This window comes from Cottoperca gobio, chromosome 21 (genome assembly GCF_900634415.1).
Source record: "Cottoperca gobio chromosome 21, fCotGob3.1, whole genome shotgun sequence".
Taxonomy (NCBI): Eukaryota; Metazoa; Chordata; class Actinopteri; order Perciformes; family Bovichtidae; genus Cottoperca; species Cottoperca gobio.
Genome location: NC_041375.1, coordinates 14,276,464 through 14,301,075, shown reverse-complemented (window position 1 = coordinate 14,301,075; position 24,612 = coordinate 14,276,464). Strand labels below are relative to the sequence as shown.

Below are 24,612 nucleotides of genomic sequence, written 5' to 3'. Positions count from 1 at the left end.
TCTGTGTTGTGTGGGTGCAGGATGGATCTAATGACACTGAATATGAAGGCAGTCATAGAAAGTCTGACAGCTGTTAATACATGCGAGCAGGGCGTCTCAGCACTGTCACACATCCACTGTTAGTGTTTCAGTCATCTGGCCCATCACTCCTCTGGCATATTAATCAGCCTGAGAACCATCAGGGGTCCAGTTTCTGTTTGACATCTGCCAAGATACCTGCTGCGCAAGCAGTTTCATTTTACAGCTGGCAGGGAAAACACCTGTGCTTTTGACGACCTCCAAATTAATTGCATTATCAGTGCAGATGTATATTAGTGAATGAATTCAGGGTAAACCTTGTACCTGTACTAAGAATAGAGGCTGGAATATAGAGTTTGTAAAGATAAACGACTTTGAATGGTGATAATGGTTCGACTTTGGATAGATGGGGCTTGATTTGACTCAAATAAAAACTACATAACTAATGATATTAAAGACCCTGAATAATTAACAGATTTACTATTAATCACAACTGTAACACTGTCTAAGACTACGGTCTAAACATGAATAATAATAATAATAATAATAATAATAAATGTATTTTATAAAAAAGGAGCAGAGAAATTTTAAATGTTCTCAGTAACCCAAAGTAAACAAATATAAGCTTGGATAGCTGTGGTAATTCCTCTGTTGGGGGCTGAGAATGATGTCATTATCTTTGTTGGTATTTGGTCATAAACCAAAGTATGTGACATATTAAAAAGTGATTAACTACTGATGATGGTCAACAGTAGTCGTTTAGACATTTCACTTAAAACCTCAAACTTAAACATAATTGCGGCGCAAGAGTAAAAGTCAGGGGATCACCAAAGACAGCGGGATACATCCTCTGGGGAACATGAAAGTCTGAGCAAAATTTCATCTTAAAATTCATCCAACAGTTTGGACCGGCCGACTCTCCGACATTTCCATTTCTGGAGCCACTCCACTGATGGCTAATAATAAATAAACTAGATACAGCATCAAGACACATGAGACAGATAAAACACATTTTTTTCTATTTAATTAATATAAATCACTAATTGATATAAAATGTTAAAGAAATTAAAAAAGGCTGAAGTTCGACTTCATTTACTTGACAATGCACGCATTAAGACCACAATGCACGCGTTAAGACAGTATACAGGCTTTACAGGCTTATTTACAGGCCTCTGGAGGAATAGAGTTCTAGCAGATATTTTATTTGTTCTTGTAGCATGTGTCTCTGTAACGCTGAAGAGACCAAACATAGAACAGGTACAGGGAATTAAATGTAAAATGTACGGTGATATACAAAAGGTTTGCAACAGAGTACCTTTAGTTGGACGGTATCTCACAAAAAGAACAGTTCCCTTGACGCAGCTGTACAACAAAATGTTTTGGGATCGGTGAGATCCCAAGACTCTTGTTCCGTCAGCATTGTAAACATGTGCATGACACACAAGGTCAAATATAACACTGCTCGCTGTGATCGCCGCATAAGAAAGTATGCAGATTAAATTGGCAAGTTGACTTCTCTTCCAAATGAATCCACCGTAATGCAAATGAACAACGCAGTACAGTTAAAGAGATAAAGTGAAATTGCTAATATGTTCAGATATTTTTAAAACAAAAACATGTGTCAAAATCTGCCGTTCTAACAAAAGCGAGCAAATGCCCGTGGAACAGTTTCTTCCTTGAAGAACATTGCTAACAGTCCAGCTCCTATGTCATAAATTGAATAGATATTTTCCTATTTCCCATAAATGCCCAGTAAGCCATCTTTGGATGCCAAAATGTGTCCCGTCATGTGTTCTTAAAATAAATATAGGTTTGTGCCACTATAAGGGCACTGAACCCATCAAGTCTATCGTCTTGTGAGATTTCTCTGGGATAGTCCACCCTCTGGATATCTTCGAAGGCCTTTGAGTGTGTCCGCCTGTTCTTCTTGAGGCAGGCTCAAATGTCTGTTTTGATTTTGTCCAGAGAGTTGTCGATCTTTGTGAGAGTCTTTTTGATGCGTAACGCTGTTAATCGGGCTGATGGATTCTGGTACCAGCACTCCTTCATGAGTTTAGCCATGGAGGTTAAAGTCTGAAAATTAATCAGGAGAAATAAGTCGGTCAGCACGTCCCTTATAAACATTAGAATATCATTAAAGCGCTTTCATTTCTGAATATCGTAAAACATGCAGACTTTCATTATATTCTTAATGGTAGTTTGAATATCACTTACGGGGTCTGAAAACCATCTGTTTGGGATGTTGGGCCTCTGCTGATCCACACACACAACCTTCTTCATATCCTCAAAACTGGGATCACTCGGGACCACGTCGTGGAAAGGTGGCTTGTAGTCTTCTACAATGCCTACAAGTAGAGCAGAGCGGGCCGCAAATTAACTTTCAAGATCACTCAATCGTTTAAAACAAAGTGCTAAAAAGCAATACTGACAAATGACCGACACATGAAGCGCATTGAGGTGTTTACAAAATCAGGATGTGGCAGGGTTGCTTTATCCTTAAACTTCCTCTCGAGTGCAGTTGTGGGAAAAAGAAGAAAAAAAGAGATGTGAGATTACTGTGTCGAGGGTAAATCAATACCGTAAGTGTTGCTGAAAGCCCAGTGCCTGCTATGCGATAAACACTTTGACAGTGGATGTACGTTTTGTATTTCACATATGATGCTTCTGGCTTCTCCACAGACCACAGGCAGTTGAAGTGTGTGTGTGTGTGTGTGTGTGTGTGTGTGTGTGTGTGTGTGTGTGTGTGTGTGTGTGTGTGTGTGTGTGTGTGTGTGTGTGTGTCAAGGACAAATCTTTCATCGACAGCAGAAAAGCTTTTACTTCGTCAGATTTAAAGAGATGATTCTGTGTTAATTCTGAAAACAACCACGTGTTCACAATAGGGGCTTTGCGATATACCGGTATTGACGATAACCGTGATATTTAAAAATATAGATATCATGTTAATGATAAATAAAAGTTAAAGATTAATTTGACTGATAATATTGTAAATCTCTAGTTTACGATGACTTTCTTGTTTCAACAGATGTAAACAAAACACAGTAACACTATCCACATCTTTCAAAAGCTGACAATATTTTGCGTGTGGGTAATGCAAATTTGTTGGAAATTAAGCAGGACTACATTGAATCCAACTCGATCATGTTTTGTAAAACATATACTGACCATTGCTGACCGTCCTCCTGGCGATCTCCCACAGGACGAGGCCCAGGGCCCAGATGTCCACTCTCTTGTAGGACTCGAAACAGTCCATCTGGATGGAGTCATCGAGCACTTCGGGGGCCATGTAGCGCTTTGTGCCCACTTTAGGGTTGTTCCCGACATCTAACTCGTTGGTGTCTTGAAAATGCATGACTGCCAGACCTAGCATGAAAACACAGAACACTTTAAAGTTCCCCTCCAGACATGAGACGTATGAAAATACTCTTAATACTTTAATACACTAAACTTAAGGTGAGATTTCTGGTCTCAAACTCTGAACATGCATCCTTCTGCACAGTGAATACCAAGCAGCCAAGAGAAGTAACAATAAGAAAAACACATTTTGAAGTAAAGGGGGACTTTACGCTTCTAGTGTCTATACAACTATAGAGAAGACGCAACACTAGACTCACTCTATGAGCCGTTTCAAACACTACTTGTTCGTCGTAAACAGCCCTGTTCCCACCGGATGTACTCCAACATAAGGACAACTCGCTCGGGAGACAAACAACTGCCAACATGTTTGCCACTATGTTTGTCGGAACAGCGAAATGCGTCATCCGGAGCACAATTGATTACATCGAGCCTGTAAACAAGCGAAGCCAGTCGCCAGGCTTTGGCTTGTACCGCTATTAGTTTTTATTCAAGCACCTGCAAGTGGAACATTGGTGTATTAGATAAAGTGGTCCGAGTCTCCCAAAATGTGTTTTTGATTAAAGAGCCCAGGTGGTACATTTAGGCAGTGGTTGTTCTTCCTAAATTAACAACAAATTTGGCCGCATAGATGCGAGTGGAGTGATATTACTGCAGATGCATTTCATGTGCAATACCCATGAGACACAACTTTCAATCAACCCCTTCAGTAGCTTTTAATGTGCTCAAAATCCTTTTAAGCTTATGGTGCATCAGCTTGTATTAGCTCTTTACTGAAGCCATATGTGTAGCTCCACCATTCAATGTAATGTTAATAGTTTTATAGTTGTGTTGAGCATTGTTTTATACAAATTTCCTCAAAATTCAGTCTGACATATTTCTTTTTGGGATCTCTAGTAGAGTTTAAGATAGGCTTTTTTACCGCGAACCTTTAAAACTATTAAATTAAAAAGGAGTATGGAAATATATAATATAAAAAGTGCATTTAATGATATAGTTCGGTCAGTATTCTCACCAAGGTCAGCAATGCAGCACTGTCCGTTCTTTTGAACCAAAATATTTTTGCTTTTGAGGTCTCGGTGGGCGATGGCCGGTTTGCCCTGAGTGCCGAAGATCTCAACATGGAGGTGTGCCAGGCCGCTGGCAATGGAGAGCGCCATGCGGAGGCAGCTGGATGCATCGAGGGTGCTGAGTTGAAGGTAGTCGTACAAAGAGCCCATCTCATGGAAGTGAGTGATCAGCCACAACTGAGTGCTGGAGTTCCTCGAGGTCATGTCTGAAGCTATGAAGCCTAAAATCGAGAGAAAAATATAAATTCAGTTCATAAAAAAAACGTTGATACGCATATTAGTCTGTAACCAATGGGCAATGCAGGACAATAACTAACTAATAAATAAATCCTTTCTAAATTAAGATTTTTTTTGCACAGGAGCCTCTTGATTTATTATGCATTATGTCCAAATGTAATCTATACAATTATGGTTATGCTGGGTTTAATTAGTAATTGGTTTTATCATACACATGGTATGGTACAGTAGGCATTCTCACAGCTCGCTGAGCCTATATAAGAAACATGATACGCACCCAGGATGTTCTCATGTCTCAGCAGCACAGTGTTGTAGATCTCAGTCTCTCTGAACCAGGACTTCTCGTCTCTGGACGAGAAGATTTTGACGGCGACACTCTCTCCCTGCCACTGACCCCTCCACACTTCACCGTAACGGCCCTTACCTGGCAGGCAAGAACATGGAAGAAATGACCAAACAGACATGAAATTAACTGATAAAACAAATCAGCCAAAGGGATGTGTTTTGCCATAATGTGTTACTCTACACTACCATTAGTTGATATTTCTAGCAGATAAAGTTACAGAGTGTCTGATAAAGAAACATTTTGCAGCTACAGACCCAAATAATCTTTGTCAGAAGTCAAGGGACACAAGTGAGAGTTAAAAGGAAAGTGAGTTTTGAAATAACATTCATCAGGTGGCCAGAAAAACGACCTTATATGAATGCTAATGTAGCCGTGTGTGAACCAGTCTGCTAACTGATTCATCATAAAAGCTTTACGAGTAGTGCAAGTAATGTGATGAGTCTTATTCTGCTGCCTCCTAGTGGTCACGAATTAATTCATGCAAATGTGTGTGCTTTACTTTGAGTTTGGATGCAACCACTAATTGCAACAATACAAGTGTTGGAGAAGAATGATGAGTGCAATGTTTGGCTCTAGGGACTGGAACATTCATGCTTGCCCAATTTCAGAATTTGCTCACAACTCTGGTATGTTTTCACCACAAATATTTATTTGATTTGATTTATTTCTTGTGGATGAAGTACTGCATTGTATTGCACCGGTCTGACAAATTAAGGCATGAAAGAGAGTGCATCCGTGTCAGTGAAGGGTTTTCAGACAGCAAGATGCGACACAGCGACACATGTGAGGTAAACAATGCTACATAATATTGTATCTGGTATATATGCCCTTACACATACATTGTCCATCGAAGTCTGTTGCCATTACGGCTGCACTGAGACGTTAGTTAAGGCAGGGCAACTTTCTTTAGCGGGACTTTCCAGCATTTGTTGTGCGTCGGTGGGGGTGCCTCATTGAAATGAATGACGAGGCAGAGTTTTCTGATGCAGTGCTATGTTAATTACACAAACAGCCTTTAACAGGGCACTTACCCACACACTCATTGAGCGCGATTTGTCGTGCGACAGTTCTCTGAACAAGGAAAGGGAGTCCAGAGCCACTTCCTGAAGTGCAGGAATGATCCAGAAGATCCTGGTTAATAGAAAAACAGAAACAAAAAGTAAAGGGTTTGTATACTTAGTGTTTATATCTGCAAGTGAGCTGAATGAAAACCTTCTGAAAGGAATCCTGTGGTTCTAAGTCTAAAAAAAAAAGATTAAATGGGGAGCATCTGGGACTCAGATGGAGACTAATACAAGCAGGCTGCCTTTGATGTGGCACCCACATGGGATGGAGGGGGCAAGCAGTGTGTGTGTGTATCAGAATATTGTGTGTGTGGGTTTGTCTGTGCTGGAGGTGCAGAGTGCCCCCTGTTGAGTAAACAACAGAAGTGCCACCCCCTCCCTAATGACAAGTGTGGGTGCTGGAGATTTTATCTAATGAATAGCCAGACTCCAAAACAGGTGCAATGCTGCTAAGCTTTATATTTTTCTCTCAGCTACAAGCCATGCAGCATCCTGGTGCTGACACAGGAGGGCAGTGCGCAGCAACAGAGCCGGCAGCTGCTGAGCAAAACAAACTGGGAGGGAAGGATGAGGATAGAAAAACAACAGAGAAGAGAAGAGTGATGCCTCAGATAAACAGATGCATAATGCAAGAGCTGCCTGAGAGACAATTTGGAATCACAACACAGGAATGCAAGACAGAGGCCATAAAATGAATGAGTTGCTCTGCAGAGAGTTTAAATCCCTCTCTTTGGTACAGGAGGATTGTTTTTAGGAGGTTAGATTTGGGCCAGGCCGTTAAGCAGCAGAATGCAATCAGAGCGATGCAATATCATCATAATCAGACGACTTCTGGGCAGCAGGCTGCAGAGACCAGCACATGTGTTTCAGTGCGATTTGTTCCTAATATCCTTTCTCATGATGCTGCCAAGCGCTCATTAAATTATGTTGAAACAAACATTCGGTGGCTTTCCATTGTAAAGTGCATTGATGGACTACGGAAATAACTTGAAATAAAGCCAAAATCTGCTATTTATTTCTCTGACACACACACACACTACATAAATGATCATACTTTAACAGTTGGACATGCTTCATAATTAACGAGTTAAGAGTTTAAACATGCTTACAAAAAGAGATTCTAAAAAATAATGTAGCTACAGATGTGAAATAAAGCATTTAAAAAAATAAGTATGCCAATGAAACGTAAAGTAGAACCGTATGTTTTTGTGAGGACACAGATGACGAAATGGAAAGTAACAGCCTGTAACTAGACTGTGAGCCCTTTCTGTCTGCTGAACTTGATTACATGTGCTGGGCTGTCTTTCAGACTGAAGGCTAACCACAGGACCACCTTAAACTGTGGATCCGTTTAGCGGGCCTCAAAACATAAACCACTTTGTAGAAAAGCTACACGGTTGAGAGGAGAGAAAACAAATAGCAAAATTAATTTGTCCAACTGACCGAAAAGATTCAAAACAAGTTTTAGAATTCCAGCAATAGCCACACACACACACACACACACACACACACACACACACACACACACACACACACACAGACACACACACACACACACACACACCATCGTTTTTAATGTTTTTACATAAGGATTACCAAATACTCTTGAGAGTATGATCTGGAAAATACACAAAGTTGAAAAGTGACAGCCTGCACTGCTGAATTTAATCCTTTTTGGAGAAAGACATGTTGACTAACACAATACTAAGCACCACCATAAATTAAGAACCTGTGTGATTATACAATATCTATACTTTCATAACACTTACTGATCCAAACGGGATGTTTTGAGGATTTTATTCTGTTCCGTATTTAGTGATTCATTACTTTAAATGCGTTTGCTCCCTAAATAAAGTGAATGCTTTTATCTAATTCACCCATGAAGTGTCAAAATAAAACCGAAGAACTGAAAATGAAATGACATTTAAAACTTCAACAGCAATGGTATCGTCAGTGCACCGATTTTATTTTTGACTCAACCTCAAGTATTCTCTCTCTAAATCTTTTTAGACAAGTTCATTTGACTTGAAGGTTTAATGGAAAAATATGCTTTCTTTGAACTGCTCCAAGTTGCCTTCAATTCAGTATTTGAGAGTTGTAAGTATATGTTTGGCTTAATCACAGCATATAAAAACAAGCCCTGAACTGATTCATTCGGTTCAACTGAACATTTTCTTATATAATACAGCTGTGTTCACAGTGCACAGATAGTAAAACCAACCAAATGTAGGCATCAATTTCTTTTTAATGTTTCCTTGCTAAGTGTCTTGTGACATTGGCTGTTTTAACTACTCAGACAATATTAGAACAGCACAGTTTTATTTACTTATTCAAACGTCTTTCTCACAACACATTCTGTGCCTCACCAGAGGTCGATTTATAACACCTACAGTATATGGATGCTAGCATAGAGAGCAATAACTTGGTAAATAAAAGGACTGGAATTGTATTTGATATTCAACATACTAGTCCAATTAAAATGTGCCATGAGCTCTTTACCATTCTTTCTAATGAACCTGAGAGATAGCCTCCCACATGGTGTCCACCTACTCACCGCCAGAGTGCTCTCTCCAACGTTGGAGGCTATAAGGCCATCGATAGTTCCATATTCTGCATCTCGGGATGTTAGTCTCTCCATTTGGTTGTTGTGGATGCGTCTGAACACCAGGATAGCGATAGCAGAGAGGACGATGAGGACTATGATGGGTGCCACGATGACGACAGCCAGTGTGGTCACACTGTAGCTGGACGCCTCATCAGCTGTGAGGGGAGAGAAAAATGGCATTACTTCATTATGTCATTGTCTCTTTAGAACACATGATAAAGATTTTTATTTATTTATTTTCTGCTTGCAATCTTTCTGAAGACTTAGTGCTTAAGTCAAAAACAGATGGGAGCGTCCACTGGAACTTAGCAATGATTCAAGAAGAGGTGATCATAATAACCATGTATGTTGAGGGAAAACTCTTTTTTTTGCTGTGGCTTTCCCTCTGACTGGACCACACACACTGAGACAAATCACAGGTTTGCAGCACTCTGCAGCCCTTCTGAAGAAACCAATCAAGGGTGGGCGTGCACATGGACCACACATGTACAACACACACACACACACACACACACACACACACACACACACACACACACACACACACACACACACACACACACACACACACACACACACACACACACACACTGGAGAACTGACCACCATTCACACTTTCCAAACATTCCAAAGGAGCGACTGCTCAGCTCTGCCTGCAGCACAGACAATGATCCCCTTTTCTCAACTCGAATGAGCCATTTCTCCCAAATACACATTACTAGCAACACATTGTAGGAACTCACTAGACTTCAGATACAAATCTGAGCAAACCAAACCAAAATGCCTCTTAGTCTTAATTGGCACAAAATAAATCTTAGTCGACTACGATTGATCAGATTAGTCTTTTTTTTTTAATGCTTTTTTTCATGCTGAATAACTTATTTCCAAAACAGTCATAAGCAGATCTCTGGTTTACACAAGATTTAAAGTGGTGCTTTTGCATGATTCTTTGTGGAGGAACTCAGTTTTACAGATCTGTCGATTAAATCAACTAATATATTAGTTGATTTAATTGTATGTCAATCATAGACAAATTCTTGACTAAGACTTTCTTTCGTCGAGGACAGCCCTACATACATTTTTTATTTGTGGCAACGTAACAAGAGATTTGCAATATAGACATTATGTGAATTGTTGTGATGCGTTTAAAGTGAGGTTAACAAAAATATTTCTATTTAGAAAATTGTATTAATCTCTTATTTAATCCCGAAATGTCTAACAAAAGATACAGCTATGGTATTTCAGGTCTAAATATTTATCTATAAAATGTGTGAAATGCTGCTGTAGTAAAAAAAAAAAGATTAGGTAAAAGAAACCAAAAAGTGCAACAACAGCTCTGCCCGTCTGTCCTTCACTCCCAGTGGCTTCCCACTCCGGGCAATAGTCAGCCAGCTCGGACAGCCTCCGAGAGCAAAGAGGGGAAGCAGACCGTGGCTAATTAATATTCAAAACCTCCCTTTGGTTGCCCACTGTCTCCCCCGTTTCTGTTTCATAAGGTGCCAGGCGTGTGACCAAACAGAGGTGCAACCCGGGCCAACAGAAACCATCCAGTAAAGCTGTGGCAGACAATGTTAAAGATGTTGTTGTAATCCTCTCAGTAAAGAATGAATATGTGTTACTTTGTTTAAAACAGTAATAACCGACCCAGACGGCTGTTCCTATTCTGAATTGATGAAATCTAGGCACTTTGACTGAACCGGGTTTAGCAATGCTGAACACAACAGATGGAGCTCTTGAGCATCTTTGATTGAAAAGGTGCAGACCACAGCATTCTGGGTAGAGTAGTACTGTACCCTTGACAGGCAGCTCCACAGTGCTGTTCATGTTACACAGGTGCCCGTGGCAACACTCCACAATCTGGTCTCTGGAAGGTGGGGTCTTGCAGGTCATCGTGCTCTGCTCGTAGATCGTAAAGCAGCCTTTCTGGTAGACCAGGGAGCCAGCACTGGCGGTCAGAGATGAGAAACACTGCTGGCCCGTGCAGCGATTCCCTGTCGCACATGTGCTGCCCTCACACACACACTGATGCTCCTCTTTGAGGCGCTTTACTTCCTCCTCTGCAAAAGATTCAGGAAAAAGACAGAGGTTAAACAAGAAATCCTTAAGGCAAAGCCTGCATTGATATAAAGACTGTTATAGTAACTGATTTGACTTGTTTGTTTATTTTTAATATATATATATATATATATATATATATATATATATATATATATATATATATATATATATATATATATATATATATATATATATATATATATATATATATATATATATATATATATATATATATATATATAGTATTTTTTGTGTGTGTTAATTGCAATGCATTATTGTAATAATTGTTCTTATTATCTTTCTTGTAAAAGTCAATAAAAGAGATGTTTAGGGAGGTTTGTCCTAAAATGAAATTGTTGTGAATGACATAAGGTCTATGGTGAATGGCAGCCAAGAAAAATGTGTACAATGTCTACAAAGTCACCTTTCCCTGGAGCTTGCACACTGACGTTCATGTTACACAGATGGCCCTGGCAGCACTTGACAACATGGGCTGATGAGGGTGGCATGGCACAGGTGGCTCTGCCCTCCTCGTCGTCCCTCAGGCAGCCCTTCTGTTGGACAGCCTCCCCGTCAATCATCTTCAGAGAGGCGAAACACTGCTGGCCTGCACAGCGATGGTCAAGCTCACACACGCCGCCCTCGCACACACACTCCTGGTCTCTGAGGACTGGTCTGCCAGCAGACAGCTCTATATCTGATAAGAGGAAATAGAGATATGGGGAAACCCATTAGAGCAATACCATTAGTATCCCATTAAATTAAATGGCATTCACTCAGATCAGAAAACATGAAACAGTATCTCTGCTGGCTGACTGAAGAGGCAAATCAAGTAAGTTTAAATGTTTTGACAGAAAATAAATGACTTTTTTCATTCTTTAAACACTGAATGATTTAGGATACTTGTTAAATGGCAGTGATTGTGAAAATTGTACAGAAGTTTAAGCAGGATATTTTTCACACAGTGTGTGAGATGCAACCACCTCACCTTTCAACGGTGACTGCAAGGAGATGTTCATGTTACACAATTCTCCATGGCAGCACTCTACCACCAGCTCAGGAGTTGGTGGGCCTCCGCATCGTGAGGACTCTTCCTCGTTACCCACAATGCAGCCCTTTTGAAGGGCCGATGTCCCGTTCAGTATGGAGAGGGAGGTAAAGCACTGCTGGCCAAAACACCGGTCCCCACTGCTGCAGGACGCTCCGTCACACAAACATTCAGACTTTCTTAAAGTGACATCGCCTACAAAAGAAAACAATCATAGAACAGGTCAGAATTCATCGTTGAAAATAGACAGAGCCGCTGCTAGGAAGGACTTTAATATCTAATATGCTCCCAAATGTATCGTGACAACAGATGATCAGTGCTTATCCCTCTTTTACAGATGCATGTTCGGGCTGCACAATATATCGGTGTTTTTTTTTTTTTAATGTCATCGCAATGTCAACTTCCGAGAAAGACTGGGATCTTGCACGCGGGGATTGTTTTGAGTTGGTTGATAGAGAATATCAGTAGAAAACTGAAACTTGGGGCCTTTCATTTCAGTTTTATTCAACAAGCCATTTGTTGTATTTTAGCACAATTAGCAGTAAACTGAAAGCAGGAGAGAGGCCGAGTACACCTTAATATCGCTTTGTTTATCGCAAGTAATATCGTTATTGCGATTTTCAACAATGTCATTGTAAACCGCATATTTTCCTCATATCGTGCAGAACTAAACGCATGTATATCTATTGACAAGTGAGGATTGCCACCCTAAAAAAGCTCCTCTTTCCAACGACACTGCAGCTGTTTAAGACAGCAGATGAGAGGGAGACAGACTGGGGAGGGGTGGTGATAGTGAAAGGAGAAAAAAAAAAGGTGCATTTTTGTACTATGCATGTAAGAGACTTGAAGGATACAGGGAAAGACACCGATGCTGAACAATTGTGTGGCATGTTTAACCAGAGTGAAAGAGAATAGGGGAACAGAGACATCCAGTACACACCCTTCCAGCATGTACTTGGGACAAGCTGTGTTTTGTGACAAGACACTTACCTTCCAAGCTAGAACAGGGTAGGACCAGGACGATCAAAACCAAGAGAAACATGTCCCCAACAGTCATTGTGGACCTAAAGGGAAGAAAAACACAAAAAATGAGGGCTGCACTTATATGGATACACGTCATTTGCCAGGCAAAACGGGGCTCAAATTGTATTCATAGCAAATGATGGCAATTTTTTTCAAACTGACGCATTGGAATACCATGGGTATTTTTGTACAACATCTTTCGGGACACCATTCAGCGAGACGGACAGAAAACGTCACGACTTGCCGTCTGTCGACTTAAGAGTAATAGAGAGAGCTATTTTACAAAAGGGAGACCTTTTCTTGTTTTCAGGAAAAAAAGCACCAACACCAAGTTTAAAATGCTCAAGTAAAGTGGGTCTCATGCCTTCCTGTTGTCCTGGCAACACGGCATTGAGTGGCAAGCAATGGGGAGACTGGTGCTCTCTTATTGGCTGCTTCTGTGCGTGCATGGGTGCGTGCGTGGTGAGGTCTGTGTGTGTTGGAGGGACAAGCTGCTTGGCAGTGAGGGGAGAGGAGCAGACAGACGAGAGAGGAGGAGGAGGATGAGAAAGAGGAGAGGAGCACAGCGGGGAGACTGTGGGTGCCCAAATACTATCATTTAGAGACCTGGAGTCTAATCCTTCAATATTTAATGCGTCTGTAGAAGCGTCCACATACGCTGTGCAGTTATGTTTGTTTGTTTTATCCAAGTGACAGATTTTTAACAGGCCACCAGTTTAATTCACACTATAAACTAAAAAGGGAAAAAATCCACCCCCAGCTACCCATTTCATAAAGATGATATGCGAGTTTTGTGCAGACATCATAGCCTGCAGCGTGCCCCGTTTATGCCATACTAAGCACCGGGACCGTTATCTTGGAAGCATGTGTGTGTGCGCCTGAGTGCATCTGGGCCACTGATAAATACCCCAGCGCCCCCCTTACCTCCATCCGCTCCAAGCCTTTGTGCCCGTCTCCCAGACATAAATGATTAAGCACATAATGTTAGCATTAGCCCAACGGCGGCGTCTGTACGGGCCGCTCGCACACAGACCACATGCTGCTCCTTTAATCAGAGCACAAAACAGAGGCTGCCACACAGAGATAATCAGGAGCTCTGTCTGCTCCCTTTGCACCAGGGGAGAGGGGAGCTGCAATGGGGGCAGGGAACGGGCAGGAGGGCATGAAGAGGCAAGGGAGGTATAGCCAGGGGGCAACTGGGGGACAGTGGGTCAGAGAAGGGCAGAGAACGGGCCAATGTGGGAGAGACATGTGGGCTGCAACAGTGAGGTAAAAGGGAAGGAGAAGTGGGACATGGAGGTGTCTGGTGTCATCGCCCAGGGGGACAGCGGGAAGAAGGGCACCATGCTGGTGAGGGACGGTTGGCTGGGCTACGGTGAAGCCAGGGGCCGGAGGAAACAGGATAAAGAGATAAACAGGAGGAGCAACAGACAATAGTCTGGAGTACACACTAGAGCCTAAAAAAAAGGGTGACTATGTCTGACTGGTTATCTTGATATATTGACTCATATATCACCCATGTAGAAAGACAACAAAGAGCACGATATCCTGACTCACACGCTGCTGACAGATCAATAACTCACCTCAATTAATTAAGTAGAGCATGTCATGAGACTCCATTTAATGGCTTCAATTAGTGTAGGTAAATAATTTGCTGCATTTTGTTTACATTTACTGCTGAATGACCCTCGATGGGGCACTGAAACTATCTCTGTCTCAGTGCATCTCTACCACGCAGACACTTTGTCTAAAATCAGCTTTCATAAACAGTGAGCCACACGCTGCCGACCAAGCCGCTAAGTGGTCCCGTTATGCGTTTGCCTTTATGTGCACAGCAAACATTTCAGTCTATGCATCGCAAAACCTGAGGGCCTGATATCCAACATGTGTTTATATATGCATTTGCACAACAGAGCTGCAAAGATGAATCGAGTAGTTGTCACTAGCTGTTTGTTTTAGTTTATTTTAAAGAGAAATAGTCAAAATGCTCTGATTCAAGCTTGTTACATGTAAATATGTTCTGGTCATTTACTCATCTATAAGAGTAAACTGAATGTATTTGAGTTGAGGACAAAACAAGGACGTCATTTTGGGCTTTGGGAAACACTGATCAATGTTTTTTATTTATTACATAAATGATTAATATTTCAAATACAAATTATACTTTTTTGGGTAACTATTGCTTTTCAGTCTATATGATGGTGCAGAGTTATTTTCTAATGGAGTGAGGAGGACGGCCACGAAGTCGGTCAAAACAAAGACGGAGACGTCAGAGAAAGAAATCAGAAATGTGCCGAAGACTATTTCTTATTTTATAAAGCCAGCGTTGACAAACTGCATAACTTGCAGTTTTAAAAAGATAATAGATCGCAATATATTTATAGGGACCTAAGTATCTTGATAATATGACCTCTGCTGATTCCCACCCCTAATAAACTATTGTAAATATTTCTATCTACACAGCTTATTTTGCACAAGCACAGTACACACAAACTACTCCACATCTATCCACGTATGAGGTATATCTAGCTGGTAATATATCATCAAGCCAGCTAACAGCTTTGCTTCATGAATACACACCCAGGACGAGTCCCGACATTGGAAACCTCAGAAGGGATTCATGGAAAGGAGAGAGGCAGTGCCAGCATCTGCAGAACCGATTGCGATCTGAGCAGACAACTTTATGGCGCTCTGTCTGTGTGTTTGTCTGTGTGTCTGTGTGTCTGTGTGTCTGTGTGTGTGTGTGTGTGTGTGTGTGTGTGCGCTCTCAGTCCCTGCATATTGAATTCTCTGGCAGTGTTCTGCACTGTGTGTTCACAGAGCTGACTTCCTGCCAAGGGTGCGCTTTCATTTCCCCCCTCTATCTGTCTCAACTCCCTTCTTTCCTTTTATTCCCTCTTCCTATATCCTCTGATGTGGTGTTGTAATATGAAACCAGTATAAATACCACATGATAATTATAACTTCAGATTCATTTTCCCATGTTTACTGCTGTTGGAACTAATAATTTAATGGGTCTTACTACAGTATAATACATAGCAACATTTAAGATATAAAAAAAAAAAAAGCTAAATGTTATTTCACACAACTGAGTAATCCGTTTGTTTTACAATACATTATGATTATTACTTCTCTTTTACTCCCTCTATTGTCAAAGGTCAAGCAGTTTATATTGCGTGACATTTCTAAGTGTCTGGAAATCTTGTAGGCTATTGGCAGAAAATAAATAGAGTACAGTATTTAAGTTTACTGTTGTAGTATTTGTGCTTTATTTTCCACTTCAGAATTTTACTTCACTATATTTCATGGAAAATATTGGCCTTTTTACTTTGCAGATTGATGTTTTACATACAAAACATATGATCATCTTTTAAATGTTATGCACGGTTTTTAAGGATTTAACTAACCAGCTGTGACATAAAAGGCTACCTACACTTTAAGGCATCGGTAATGATAGATATAATATACTGCACAAGCATGTATATATACACACACACACACACACACACACACAAATTCTAAATGCAGGACCACTACTTTTAAAACTATTTTGTATGCATGTACGTCTTTACTTAAGTAAATAATCGGAATACTTTTCCCACCACAGGTATTTCGTATGATGATATTAATGCCTCTGAGATACGCAAGCACTGACCTTGCACATGGACATACAGAAACCACATTAAGATCAACACAAGTGTGTACAACCCGGAGAGAAATAGTTGAAATAGACATGGCCGGGTGAAAAGTATGTTGGGATTAACTACCGCTGAGTGCCGCTGGAGGGACTTGAAAGCGATCCTACATATCAAGGCTCCCGTTTTATGACGCCACATTTCTTCCCCAAACTTTTCCAGTGATCCGACTCCAGAGCTATCTCGAAAAGCACTTCTCTAAGATGTTGAGCTTGATGTGATTAGATGGAGATGATTAAACATGCCACTCAAATGCTGCGATTGGTACAACTGAACCCAAAATAGAGAAGCGGTAGACTGTTTTTCCCACTCACATCTCCAAGTGCCATTTTAAACTTAATATTTTATTACTTACTTTTGTTTCTAGGTGACCTTTTTCAAACAGATTGTTGAAATAGCTTTCGACAAAAAGCAAAAAATATTAGTCTAGTAGGATGCTTTATTACTTTGGTCTGTTTTGTATTCGGGTCAAGACGAAGGAGAGAACGCTAAAACACTACTTTGTCTGATGAGCATGGTGCATCACTGAGGTTGAGGAGGGAGGAGGCTGGAAGCCCTGCAGGAGCTGCTGAGTCATCATGCTGGCAAAGAGGGAGACGAGAGGTGGAATCTGTCTGAGCTGGCAACCTGGCACAGTTACTACGGCACAAATAGCCCGGGCTCCGAGAAAACTGCAGCAAACTGCGGGGCGGCGAGAGGAGAAACAGGCAGAGACTGGGGCAATGCGGAGCCTGCCGTTAGTGTCCCTATCCCAGTACCCGACCCAGACAGCCAAAGTGCCAGCATGCCATCAGGGACACACAGATGGTTCGCTCCTAGGTGGATGTGGGTGTAACACAGACCTGAGGGCTAAAGTCGTCCTCTTTGCAGCAGCCCACATTCATATTCACACTACAGCTCAGCAAATCAACACTTTTTTTTCCTCCTGCAGTCAAAGACAACACTTGGGATGGCTAAGACTAAGAATACACAGCCCTAACATTTAGTGGGTTATGCGGGAAAACACACTTGCACTTGATGCAACTGTGCTTATGAACCTGGTAGAAAACAAGATTACAATGAACTCTGTCTAAAAACAAACAAGGGTGCACACAAATGACTAAACCATCAGTGTTAGATTAGTTCTTTTAAAAACACATTTGATTATCAGGGGGACAACCCAAACAGCAACGCATTCCAAAAGTCAAGACCCTCACAATATGCCAACACTTTGGATAAAGCCCGATGCTAATGGTTAACCAAGTATGGACAGATTTGATGCCGCTTGTCATCTTGTGGAAGGCTTGTAGTGTAGTTTGCTTTTGGCTAAAGGCCCCGACACTGTGTGATATTGGCAATCTGGCAGGTTCAGTGCAAAATATTGGTCCCAAATTTGTGTCAGGCTGTACACTTTAAATCTTGAATGTGCGATGAATGTCTGATGAAATGTAATAATAAAAACGACAACTTTATAGCACCTTTCAGTTTCCAGAATCTGCTATCAATTATAGCAGCAGGATCAGTAAATGTTTGGACGGACATTTTGCTTGATATTAACATCGAGTGAGCAGCTGGTTTGAGGGATGAAGAATCTAGCCCTGTGATCACTAAATTAATTAATTTCTTCTAGTCCAACTGGGCTTTTATGTGCATGCGAGTAGAGCACAAAATACAAACAAAACAGGCACTAGCTCATCAAACCTTAGCTCCGTGAAACCGAAAGGGGCCTAAACTCCACACCTTTAAATACTGATCAATATATTTAGGAAATGTTATTGAAAACTTTGGTTTTAAATTGGGTTTGTACTGGCAGCAGTATTGAAATTGAGCTCAATGCGGTGCTGTGACCTTGTCTGGTGTAACTGTGAAACGCAGGTTGACCCATGGTTGATATCCTGTATCATACACTGAGGCTGTGTGTGAAGAGCGTATGGTTCTGCTACAAAGTAAAGCTCATTAACCTTGAAAAACAAGGGCATCATTAAATGTGGATATGAAGGACGGACTTCTGGGGGCCCCTTGGAAGAGCTTGAGGAATCTGCAGTGCCCCATCACTTGGAGCCGGGCTCCATCTCTCAGGGCCCGACAGTATCTCAGCAGCTGCCTCCTTTCACATTGTGAGGAATGTAATCAAATGCAAATGCCCCCCTGCATATGTTCAATTCTCACTCACACATTCATTGGAGTGGGAAACAGCATAGCAGTGTTCCTTGGATACAGGCTGTGTGCACACACAGACAGACAGACAGACAGACAGACAGACAGACAGACAGACAGACAGACAGACAGACAGACAGACAGACAGACAGACAGACGTGATTTGTTCAGATGCAGCACCCCAGGGCAATAGTTGTGATGGAGACAGAGGACAACTGAAGACATAGCATACAGACAACACGTACAACGGTTGTTCTCAATTATCACAAGACACAACATCAAATTTCTACAAAGTAATAGTGGGGGTTTTGCTTCGGTATGGTTTCGTTATGGTTCTGTGTTGCATGACGTCTCGTGAGGCCTGGTCGATTTTACAGCATTGTGAAGACACTGTTAACAAGTCTTCTAGGCAATAGTCACCATAGCAGTTAGACATTCATTTTCACACAGCCATCAAAACAACTGACACAGCCAATTCAAACACCATCTTTATGGCCCTCAGCTATGTTTGCCAACAGAGGAATGCACAAACATTCTGCCCCCCAAACGACCATCTCACAAAGTTCACTGCCCAGGGGCAATACTATTCTCAAAAGGACACCTTGATTTGTATCATGGTACACCCTTTTTCTTGTGAAACAAGTAAATCAGGCAAACAGAGCAAAGAGCTGTGAGTACAGCGAGTCAAAGCTCAGGGAATGTTTAGTTTTGATTGATTCTGCGCCCCGCCCGGCAGAGACTGAGACTCCGGGAGTCAGAGGGCTAACATGATAACCCTTGATGGCGCTGTGTAACCAGCAGACATCGACCAAACCGTTCGCCACCGTGATGATAATCACTCAGCAAACAGCTTGCAACAAAACAATGAATGTGCATACGGCACTATGCTCCGTAGCCATTGCATCCTGCTGCCAATGGAGCCTTTATGGTCGGGAGTTTCCTGGCTTTCTGGAGAGGAAAGACTTCTAAGGAAAAAGACCAGTAGTAAACCGTGTCTCAGCTTTAATGAGGAGTCAGAAGTGGGAAATGAAGACGTAAACCTTTTTTTTTTTTGCATTCAATATAAGTGTAACGGGTTCACATTTAATTCTCGGTGGAATTGAATCGGGATGATATGATAATATAATAAGAAAAGCTCATTCTGATCAGAATTAAAATAAGTCTAATGTGGTCAAACATGTTTCATTGTGTTTAACAACATTTTATTTTGCAAGTGATTTTGCAGGATCAAACCAATTAAACAATTCATTGATAGAGAAGGTACACCATGGTTTAGATGAGCATTATAAAACCACAACACAGAGGCTCTGTAGTCCGACCCGTAGACCGGTCTGAACCAAGAAGGCAAACTTTATTACTCATTTCAACCTTGACAAAAAGGAGGCGCATTCCAAATCCAATCTTCCCATTCTTAACTTTCACAATAAAAGCCCTAGACATATAGCCTTCGCTGGGTAACTGTTTACCAGAAGGAGATCTAATTCATAAGAAGATAATATATCTTACAGTAGCATATCAATTTACGTCAGACAGAGCGCCAGACGCTGCTCTGGCAGGTCAATAAGATCCCAGTAGTTGGTCCTCTGTCTGTGCGAATCTATTCAAGCGTTGCAACTGTTGCATATTCGCATCTCTTCGGGTATGAATAGTTTTGATGCAAAATATTCAAAAAAGGAGAGTATTTTGCATTTTCAAGGTTGTTTAATCGCCATGCTCCCGGAGCCTTTAGATTTAGAGAATATTTGTCATAATCATTTTACATGCAAATACAGATATCGCAAAAATATTCCAATCCTATGGTGATATTGATTTCCCCCATACTGCCCAGCACCACTTGCTTGTTAAACCCAATAAAAGGACTAAAACATAATAAATGCCCTTTTTTTGCGCAAGCATGAGTTATGGACTGTACTAATTCAAGCAAGCCTCATCAATGTGTTGCTGAATTACTACCAGCATGACAGACTTCAGTTTTCAACCCCGTGACCCAAGAGATAAAACCTAGATTACTCTCAATTCATAGACAAAATGCCCACACCAAATGAGAGCCAATGTCTGGGACTGGGGAATGAGATCAGAGAGAGGCCGCAACTGAAACAAAACCATAACCTTCCCCACTAACAGCTGAGCGATAAGACAAGAGCACTGAAGCGAGTGAAGGGCTCATAAAATGTGTATTGCAGACTGTCTCCAGTGCAGTCTGGGGTTAGTGTGGAGAGAGGAGCCAGGAGCACTGCAGATCTATGTGTGTGCATTTGTGCAGACAGTGTCTTGTCTCCCTTCTCTCAGTCTCCATTCGTCCTCATCCACATTTGAACACAGAATAAGAGAAATCAATAAGTCTGTGCAACCAGAAAAGGAGAAGAGCGAGCTCCCAAACAGGAACAAGACAAAAAAATCTGGCACATACACAGGCAGTCTTTTATGTTATTCTCTTTTCCCCTAACTTCCTGTGTCATGCTGAGACTGCAGTGCCCACAAGTCCCAGACAGCTCTTCTCATCGTGATATGTTTGGGCTGCATATGGCTGATGATTATTAAAAGGCTCAAGGATTTTTTTTTTTGACTAAAAATAACACTGCGACAGAGGGCCCCTTTCTAGAAAGCTGGACACGAGCATAGAGCAGAGGCAAATTCAACCCACATCATGCTGTGTTCCTCTGCAGCCTGCTGCCTCATCTGATGCCAGGTTTGTTGCTAGTCGAACTTTTTAGGAAGTCAGCATATACACACACACACACACACAGATGCACACACACACAAGATAGCTGAAGGTTACTGCTCGGAGCTAGACCTCAAGCACAATCCTGACGTCTTTCTATCCTTCGGAGTGACACCGCTTCCCACCCTCGTTCACACACACACACACACACACACACACACACACACACACACACACTATCCCCTTCCTTCTCCTCCCTCCCTTTCTTGTAGAGCCACCTACATGGAAGAGCGATGAGCCTCAGACTCCTGCTCAGACTTGAAGCAGTCTATCTTGGTCTCATAACTGCAGTTCTTTTGGTAATGACAGACTGTAACCTGATTCCACACCACACACATGCATATACACACACACACACACACACACACAACACAACCCAACCTCCCCCCGACACTCAGGGTTTTGTGGGAGCTAGCGCTTCCCTCTCCCTCTACTCGCATATTGTTCCAACCCAAACAGCCAGCTGCTTCTGACAGCCAAATTACTGTGCACAGAGAAATGATTGCCATCAGAGGCCTACCCCCCCCCCCCCAACCCAACGACCGGGGACCCATACTCGCCTTGTGCATTCTGAAATGCTCAGAACTCTGTGGGCAAATCATACACTTTATGTCCATCAGAAAGAATCGCTACAGCAGTGCACTGATGGAGAGGCCAATATATCTGCAGCCAAAGAATTTGGGAGTCATGACTTGAAGGAGGCCTGTGTAGGAGAGGCAAAACTTTCAGATCGCTACCAAAAGCCCAATTTCTAAGAGTTGTGTTCACAGTAGAGCTGCAACTAATTATTATAATTAAAATGTGATAAAAAAACTATTTTCTGTTATTCTGTTATTGATTAACTGACTATTTGTTTCAGCACTAGCTCTAAGCAACTTGTTGACAGTAAGATAAACGTGCGTAACAAACACAAAAGAAAATTCATTCAACATTCCAAGTCAGCCCAAACCAGTCCTATTGTTGGAAATGCATTGTTAAGTCTCAGAGAAACAGATAACCTCCAGCTGGTTGAGGAATAAGTTACCACAGACGGACAGTTTGAAACAATGAAACTGGCCCACGGCCAAACAATAACATTGTTGTAGACCAAGAGACGTTGAGAAGGAGGAGAGGACTAATCACAATGGCAGGCTGAGCCACCAGTCATGCTGGTGCCGGTTACCTCCGCTGAACAGGATACCAACGATCCCCTGCTGGAGTTGAACCATATCTCAGCCTCAGACTGCCTGCCGTCCTTTTATCAGTCCACTATCAGCAGACTTCACGACACAAGCCACTGAGAACAGCAGGCGCCCTCATTGAGGCCCAACTTCAGTGACTGTCAGCTTTGGGGTTACATTCACCAGATCATCAACCAACCACACAAACAACCACTTATAAATAACCTCAACTATGATTCCTGAAATCCAGTCCAAGGAAAATTCACCAACAACAATACAATTCATGCATGATCGCTTCAACTGGTGGGGGTCATCACCGCCCAAATGCATTTTGAGTGGCTATTCCATATTGATTAAACTAAGGTTGCAACTAACGAGTATTTTCTAGATCTGAATCAATTATCAAAATAGTTGGCAATAGTTTTTCTGTCTCACGACAAATCGATGAGTCCACTATTCGTTGCAGCTCTAATATGGGATCTCCCATGCCACACACCTACCCTGCGTATGTTTGTCTGTCAGAGTGTCATACATATACAAGTGTGGTCAACAGAATGGTTTAGGCATCACACAATTAATAGAGCTGGGCCGTGTTCAATCCCACAGGCTACACAGGGGTGGGGGGTAGGGGGGAATGCACAAATCAAGTGCTCCCCAGACATTTGGTCTACTGGTGAAGAAAGACCTGATTAGTATGTGGGAATGTAACATCGTGAGAGCGAGGATCTAACACAATGAGTTGATTCTGAGGAAGAACACTTCAGTGTGAGACATGCGCATTCACACATCTTTTAATCTGCACAATTATCTCTGAATGTTTTCAACGGGCATTAACACCTTCATAATGAAGTTTGCACCCTCTGATCAGCAGGTCTACTGGCTTTACATGTAATGGCCCCTGCAATCTTATCACATATCATTTCCTGTTTGGTCTGTTCCTCAGCAGGGGAAGAAATATCAACAAATACTTGTGTAAGAACTATAGTAGTGATATTTTTAAACGTTTCTTTAATGCCATATACTGTTGAATTAAACCACAGAGCATTGTAAGCCATACTGTGTGTTCACTACTGTTTTGGGCTCTTCTCCACCCCCCCCCCCCCCCCCCACCCCCCACTCCAGGGCTGCGATTGTGATGTTAAAAGTGCTCAGCATGGGATGATGAGACACACGATCAAGGAAAAACGACCCTCCCAAAGACTGTTTGCATGACAATAAACTCTTAACTAAGTCACAACTAGTTGCCGTGTTGAGAGCTTGATTTGTGGCATAGAAATTACAGGTCACAATGCTAGACCAGAGTACTTTAGCCTGGAGCTCATCACCATTAATCAACAACAAGTAACCAAAAACGTCTCTCTGACGCGGTAAAAAAAAAAAAGAAGAAGAAGAAAAGGTTAGGTTGCGTGAAAGCTTCCCCTCTGTTAAATCATATTTATATAAGATGCAGGTATTTGTTCACATAACCTAAGATGAAGAAGGTAAATACAATATGTGGCTGCAATAACAAAAGAGGCCAAGATTTTACGAAGAAAAGCTCAGAGGGATGTTTTGTGAGAGAGCACGTCACGAAACATTTTCCTGCACATTAGCAAACTTCTCGACGTCTACCCAAATGTCTGATACCCATATTACAAAGCACACAGTGAAATTACAGTTACATTGTAGGTGCTACGTCGTGATTAAACTTACCTTGCAGGTTATTTTTCAAAGTGCTTTATGAGGGCTCGGTAACGGGCACAGGACGAACTACTCTGCCATCTCCCGAGAATTCACCGACAATACCGGATTTGTTTTCCAAAGTCTGAAAAGCAAAGCCTACATGACGCCAACATTATCGTCAGTCGTTCGCTCGGTGGAGAGAACAAAAGTGACAAATTCACGCGATATTCATGGGAGAGAAAAAATGAAGACACATTTTGTAACGTCGTCCCCCGAAACAAATGAGCACTGTCTGTCTGGTGCTTCACACAACTCGCACTCCGATCCACGAAGGCAAAAAGCCAGGAGTGGAGGAGGAAGTTACCTTGCAACAACTCACTGTAATTATCCAGCGTTACACGAGAGGATAAATAC

General features: G+C 41.8%; 1 protein-coding gene across 1 annotated transcript; it reads right to left on the bottom strand.

Annotated features, from left to right (window-relative positions):
• Positions 1-622: 622 nt before the first annotated feature.
• LOC115026304 (activin receptor type-1-like) lies at positions 623-24,564 on the bottom strand. The gene is made up of 12 exons (XM_029459066.1): positions 24,229-24,564; positions 12,791-12,864; positions 11,741-11,995; positions 11,177-11,449; positions 10,488-10,751; positions 8,644-8,849; positions 6,057-6,156; positions 4,957-5,103; positions 4,388-4,663; positions 3,184-3,381; positions 2,233-2,363; positions 623-2,091 (listed from the first exon to the last, which is right to left on the bottom strand). The coding sequence occupies exons 2-12, from the start codon at positions 12,855-12,857 to the stop codon at positions 1,957-1,959; spliced, it is 2,052 nt and encodes a 683-aa protein (XP_029314926.1). The 5' UTR covers positions 12,858-12,864; positions 24,229-24,564; the 3' UTR covers positions 623-1,956.
• Between the last annotated feature and the right edge of the window lie 48 nt (positions 24,565-24,612).

Excerpts from the sequence above, each read along its gene's own strand:
- LOC115026304 (XM_029459066.1), bottom strand. The coding sequence starts at position 12,857 with ATGACTGTTGGGGACATGTTTCTCTTGGTTTTGATCGTCCTGGTCCTA. Across the intron at positions 5,104-6,056 it reads CGCGCTCAATGAGTGTGTGG|GTAAGGGCCGTTACGGTGAA; the intron begins GTAAGTGCCCTG and ends CTTGCCTGCCAG. Across the intron at positions 2,364-3,183 it reads CAGGAGGACGGTCAGCAATG|GCATTGTAGAAGACTACAAG; the intron begins GTCAGTATATGT and ends CTCTACTTGTAG.